Genomic DNA, 7119 nt, shown 5'->3' with positions numbered 1-7119 from the left:
CGTGGGATTACCGGGATAAAAACTATCTGAAGTAGTAGGATTCCTTAATAATTGGCTTACCCAAATCATGATACAAAATGGGGCGCGCAACTATCGACAGATCAGAAGTTGTCCAATAGTGGGCACGGCACGGTGGTGCTCTGAACTGTTTGGTATTTTGTTTGGGTGTTATTGTTACTATGGTGGCATTAACGCTAATTCATTTAATCATTTTAACTAAATTTTTATAAATATTGGTTAAATTTGTTGAATCGAAATACCATTGTAGATCTATCTACCGAGGCGCCCACAAGTACTAGTGCTAGAAATTATGGCTTATAAGGTAGGTTGATAAATATTTATATAAGTAACTCTTTTTAATTAAGGTACGAAGAGTACACTAAAGGCCTGGCCACACAGAGCGCGTATTCTAGCGCCACGCTAGAGCGTTAGCGCTAGTAGTAAATCCTGACGCCGCTGAGTTGTACTTTACTGGGTTACTAGTAAGCAGTCACACAGAGCGCGTACGCGTACGCGCGTTCTCATACGCCTGCGCGTAATTTTTTTCCATACAATGACGCTTGTACGCAAATCTGTAAAAAATACAACGCCCGGCGACAAGAACGCCGAGCGACAAGCGTACGCGTACGCGCTCTGTGTGACCGCTCAGTAGTAACCCCGTACAATAAAACTCGGCGCTAGAGCGCGGCGACAGGATTTTGTTCTAGAGCTGACGCTTAGCGCGGCGCTAAAATACGCGTTCTGTTTGGTCGGGCCTTAATTGGATTGGAGGGTGTGGTAAGGCTTATAGTTTTCTCCTTTACATTTGGTACGTAACATATGTAAATGATAAAATCCCTAATGAGATCAAAACAAAAACAACAGTTTTTAGTTACGCATATATTTATTCACACAATTATAATCGTGACGACACATATTGTGCTTGTAACACACAAAGGAACTTGAAACTATTACATTTAAAAGAATTTAAGTCACAGCTCAGAATAAACCTCTTGTACTTCAACAACATTATCACAATGAAACACCTACCACTACATCTATGTGACTCTATTAGATTTAAATCTTAAATAAATTAAATAATTAGACACCAAAATAGTTTCAAAATCCTATATTTAGTTAGGTACCTATATATGAGCACTGTTGTGCGACTAGTTTGTTCTTCACAGAAGAAAATAAATTGAAAAGTATATCTTAAGAATAGAAATAGAAAACAATAGACTCCCAATGGTATCCTACATTAACTATGGTAAGTAGCTCTTACTATTATAGTTGGGGAGCCCATCAGGGGATTTTGGGAGTGTCTCGAGCGCGTCAGACTAAGATGTGGGAGATACCTTACACCCTGTAGAGTATCCTAAACCAAAAATGAGCTTTCTATGTCGGGGGGTTTGCAGAATTAAAAAATCGATCACTGGGCATGAGCGAGCATGGTCATTTTTCTTTTTAATATAAAGGAAATAATGCTAGAAACGGGAAACATCATAATCTGCCGATTACCACCCGTCGAAGTAGTGAAAAAAAAATTTGAGAAAAAAAAACATCCTGTATTATTATGCTATCTGATAGTGTCACTTATTAGCATGAATCCCTGGGAAGTAATGATGAATCACAAACTAGAGCAAAGGCTCATTTTTAGGAAAATACGTTATTCTAATACTTTCTCATACAATATTTTTTTTCAAATCGTCAGAATAAGAGAACCCCCCGCTGAATCGAAAAATATAAATATACACAAACATATAGGTCCCAATGACGCTCGAGTTTCTACACATTTAGCATCATGGGCTCCCCAACTATTATTATTTATTGGTTTCGTTATATTCTGTTCGCTATACTTATAACTTTTTATTTGATCTTGTACGCTTGTCATTTCTATTTCTTGACAGTAATACATGAAAAAAAATCATATTTTACTAGAAATTTCATTACTTTTCCAACCAATTAGGAGTCAATGTCATTACCACAATACAGGTCTGTGGTCATTAGGTTGTTTATATTATTAAGCTAAATTACAAAGTGATTTAAAGTTACATATTTTACCAAACAAAAAATTTCAAGCGCCATCAAGAAAAACACAAAGTTATCATCTAGATATACATTCGAGTCAAAATATTTAATATAATGCCGCTTCCACACGCTTGACAAACCTCTAGAAACATTTACAAATTCAAACGTATGGATAGGCGCTTGATTTAGTTTGCGAATGTTTGCAAGCACTTGTAGCCGATTATTTGTAGAAGTTTGAAGATTGTAGCAAGCGTGTGGATCTAACATAACATTTTGGAATCAATAATAAGCAACAGGCTTGCAAATATAATACAAAACATGCAAAACTACATAATAAATAATTTATTGTAAGCGTAAAACAATTTTATTGAGTATATAAGACTTTGAGCTTACAGAGACAGGGTAAAGCCTACCAAATTTAAAGCTAGAAGGACAAAAATATATCCCAATAATCTTATAAATATCTTCTCTTATGTGAGTTAGTATAATGAATTAGAAAGGTACGGAAGTATAAAAGGTCAGTAAAAACACTACGGTGTCTAGTGTAAAATACGTTAATATCTACTATACACACATATTTCTCACTACTGCTTTCTCATCCATCGCTGCGGCGATTTCTTCATTAACCTACTGTAAAGATACTTCGAACATATATATTTTATCCAACTACGGTAATTTCTATAAGATTTCTTACTCTAAAATTCGGAGTAGGTACTTGGTCACCCACAACTACTGAATATACATATACATTTGTGAATAAAATATTGGTATAGTTTAATAATTATAAAGTTTAAATCTTTAAAATGACTAGCTCATTATCAAGTGCTATGCACGTACTCTTTGGTAACACAATGCCGTTTCACTAGTAGTGCTATTAGTATTACTTTATACATTTATATAGATTTTGTTTTTAGACCGGACAGGAAGATTTAGTTTTCCTTTCGAAAATATTTAGTCTCAGTCTTCATTTTTAATGGTTTTTGCTTTGGCTGTCTTCGCGTTACCATCGCTTGTTGTCATTGTGTTGTTCAATCGATTGACAACATCTCTGACTTTACCCTTATTGATGACGAGTTCTTTATCATAAGTGGGTGTGATTAGGCCTCTCTCATTACCATTGCAAACAGTTTTAGTAGCTGGTGGAGTGAAATTAGCGCTTTGTGATTTCCTGAATTCTCTGACAGCATTATCGATATTATTTATGAGATCTTTCGCGACGAAAGTGGCTATCTCATGTTTGATACGGTCTCTCTCGCTTAATATTTCAAGAGGTCTATTGTTGCTGCTTTCCTTTGATCCGTTTCGTTCCGGGCTTTGACTGTGAGTGAGTGAGTGGGAAGCAGGGCTGTCCGGCCCTTGGAATGTTATGCTTGGGTTATTAATGATAGTGCTCTGATTGGTTTCCTCGATCTCAGCTTGGGTTTGCGGCGGCACCTTTTCTCCTAGCAGCCAATATGTTGTCATCTTACCTTTGCCCTGGATAATAATAATTATTATGAAAAACTTACCAGATACTATCGTATATAAATGAGTGTTTACTAATACAAAATTACAGATAATATTATTAAGTAAAACATATATCTATATTTTGATGTAAATATATGTGGTATTTTTGGAGATGGTAGAATTCTTCATGATATATCTTCCTTACATCCACTTAAAGCAGATTCAACCCCTTTATGCCTTATGGTCATTTATTTATTTATGTGTGGTCTGAAAAATATGGTAGGATATTTGTATATTGTATTTGAATTTAGTCTTTACATTTAAATTCGCATATCTTTACTACTTTAGACTGGACTAGAGTTATCACTCTAGTCATCAACTGCCCTAAAGAAAAAAATACAGATTAAAGTAAAGTTGGCGAGCCGACTATTTTCCAATAAATCAATACAGAATAAAGAGTATGAAACAATATCAGGCAAAAAGCTCTCGCGAACATCCATTCCATGCATCAATCAAAGTTAATTAAAGCTCCGCTTGGAAAGCTCGCAATAAGCTGACGGGATGCGCCCGTGAGATAACTTCAAGTTTGCAACGCATGAAATGCAAATTGAAGGTTTATTCTCTGAACTTTTGCTTTTATGAATGCGAATTGAATTACTCTTCCACTTTGTATCAGAAAAGGTGAAAGAAGCCTCTGTGGTTCCTACCTATAACTGCCTAATAACAGCAGTGTTATCGCCGCTATATTCTGGTTTGAAGGGTGTGGTAAGAAAGACATAAATTTCCTAGGCATTCCAGCTTAATCCACAGGTCTGTGGCCAACATCAGATAGGTATTTAATATCATGTAGGGTTGATTACAGATGGCCATTGGTGGCAGTAGCCACTTACCATCAGGTGGATAGCATGCTCGTCTGCTAATCCTTATAAAAAACTACAGAGTATTAAACATATGAAATGTAATTCGAGGATTTCATCTCAGAACTTGTGCCATTGTTAACAAACTGAATTACTCTTGCATTTTATTTCAGAAACGAGCCAAGTTGTAAAGTAAAGTTGTGAATGATTCGCATTTTGCAACTTTTATTACTGTTAACTTTGGTGCGTTGATAAAACCATTTGTTAAATAAATATTTATTTATGTTTTATTATACAAGTATTAAATACTTTTATTTTAACTACAATAAAGTGAATAAATATAAATGTTTTTGGATAAAGTAAATTGCAACATAACAATATTATTGGCTGCAAGTTGCCACCTTTTGGGTTCCACTGCTGGGCACTGTCCCCACAACTGAGGTTAGTACCGCATCAAACTTGTAGCTCGATAGTGAATTAAACAGTATTACATTGAAAGAACATTCGATGACTTATCAAAATAAGTTTCATCGCTTACATTTGCTGTAAACAATTCCTAATTCATTTCTACCGTCAACCTTTGCACAATAAATTAACTCCCAATTGATTTGTTGCATTCGACTCCACTTTTGCTCTTCAAACTACGTTAGAACTGCAAATCCCAGACCAATCAAATAGTCGTTATAAACAATGTGCCCGAGTCTGTATTATTAATATTGACGATCTGTGCTTAGTTATATTTTGTGGAAAGCGCATTACTGGCATGGCGATACTGATTGTTGACTATGGAAGTACTAGTTGGAGTCCTACCTACTTTAAACACAGATGTTTTATAATAAATGTGCCTGAAACACCTGAGAACTAATTGAGAACTCTTTAGTAGGTAGTAGGTGCAACAATTTTAATTATAGGAAAATAATAATAACAAAATAAATGAAATGTATTGTTAATTGTTATGTAACCATAATATTGACAAGTTCAAATTGTTTTAAATTAAAAACAACAATAATAAATATAATGAAATAATTAGCAGTAACATAAAAAACTTAGAAAATAATTGTAAATTTATAATTAGTTAGTGTGGAATAAATGGGCTTTTTTATTTTTATTTTTATTTTATTTTATTTATTTATTTATTAGGTGCAACAATATTAGCAACACATACACAATAGTAGCCGACATACAGTAAAATTTCAATCCTATCTAATGTTGACACAAGATAACTACAGATGTCTGATGTTGACTACAGATGACTACACAGTACAGATTACATGACTACGGATGCTATGATGACTGTAGATGTTTAAGGTCGGCTTTGGCCACTTACAATCAACGTGCTCGTTTGTTACATCTTTAATAATAAAAAGTACCACAACTTCAAAACTTAATCCCTATATGAAGAATTCTATCATCTTCCACTTACCCATCACTACTCACTTCTTTATATTAAAGTGACAGCGATCGTTACAATTGTTAAGTGGAACATTTTCATAGTTTGTTCCAGAACAAACAGATTTCAAATAATCTAAGCAATGGTAGAGATCGAGAATTTCTTTCGTTTTTGTAGGTGACAATAGTAGCCTACCTAAAGTATAATTTCAATCCTATCTGATGTTGACTACAGATTACTACAGACTACATGACTACAGATGACTGATGTCCAAAGTCGGCATTCACCACTTACAATCAGATATACCGCATACTTGTTTACCACATCTATAATATAAAAAGTACCACAACCTCAAAACTTAAGCCCTATATGAAGAATTCTATCATCTTCCACTTACTTATGATCACTACTCACTTCTTTATATTAAAGTGACAACGATCGTTACAATTGTTAAGTGGAACATTTTCATAGTTCCAAAGCGAACAGATTTCAAATAGCATACCTTCATAGTAATCTCCCCTCTGCATTCCAGATCGAAGCAATCGTAGAGATCGAGAATTTCTTTCGTTTTCGGACTGACGTGAATTTTAAGTGCCTCGCCGTGCGATTCCATTCTCGACGCAGTGTTCACGGTGTCCCCGAATAGGCAATATCGTGGCATTTTCAAACCAACCACCCCAGCGACACATGGACCTGATGGAGAAAATAGTTTTTGTTATCGCTTTAGTAACGGTTATTGAAGTAATTACTTTAGAGTGGCTAAGCGAGGCTTTTAAATGAAATACTTTCTGTAACCTGTCACACTCCATACAAATATTTGCCATACAAAATTTTAAGTCCATGGATTTTTTATTATCGCTTTAGTAACGCTTATTAAAGTATCTATAACTAAGCGAAGTTTTATAAAAAACGTTTAACCCGTCACGCATCCATACAATTATTTCCCATACAAAAATTTAAGAGTAGGTACAGAATTCTCTAAGTAACAAGTGTAAAAAAGATAAGTACAACTATAGCTTAGCGCGGTTTAATAATAAAACACTTTTTGTAACCCATCATTCATACTTATTTGTGCCATACAAAATTTTAATGCAATGAAAATTTGTAAAACTGTAAATCTGAAATTCTGTTAATGTAAAACAATCGTCATATGTGTGTGGCCAAGGATCGAACCCTGAACTCTAGGCAAGACAGATCATTTACTACTGCGTCATATGTTTAGTAAAATTAATAGAAGTTACTCGTGTTTATCAATGCATATAAATCAGGTTGAAATGCCAAGAATTCCCTACAAATGTTTTCTGTCAATTGCAAAAGCAACGTAACTATACAAATAAATAAAGTTTGCCTTTGAGTAATGTTCTACCCTTTTTCTAACTTATAAAATGTTTTAATGCATATATTTATATTGACATGTAT

The 7119-nt window shown here is 34.4% G+C and overlaps 1 protein-coding gene across 1 annotated transcript in view; it reads right to left on the bottom strand.

Moving 5' to 3' along the window:
* Window positions 1–2294: 2294 nt before the first annotated feature.
* The window catches only part of LOC140745207 (atrial natriuretic peptide receptor 2), a 66587-nt gene continuing 61762 nt past the window's right edge, over window positions 2295–7119 (bottom strand). The window contains exons 7-8 of the mRNA XM_073076944.1: window positions 6203–6393; window positions 2295–3483 (exon numbers count right to left, since the gene is read on the bottom strand). Of these exons, the coding sequence (XP_072933045.1) occupies window positions 2965–3483; window positions 6203–6393 (710 nt within the window). The 3' untranslated portion in view covers window positions 2295–2964. The remainder of the gene's footprint in view (window positions 3484–6202; window positions 6394–7119) is intronic.

The sequence above is a fragment of the Epargyreus clarus genome, unplaced genomic scaffold (genome assembly GCF_041222505.1).
Source record: "Epargyreus clarus isolate Ecla_fem2 unplaced genomic scaffold, WU_Ecla_fem_2.2 ptg000010l, whole genome shotgun sequence".
Lineage (NCBI taxonomy): Eukaryota > Metazoa > Arthropoda > Insecta > Lepidoptera > Hesperiidae > Epargyreus > Epargyreus clarus.
The sequence above is the reverse complement of the archived record's forward strand: the minus strand, read 5'-3'. Positions and strand labels throughout refer to the sequence as shown.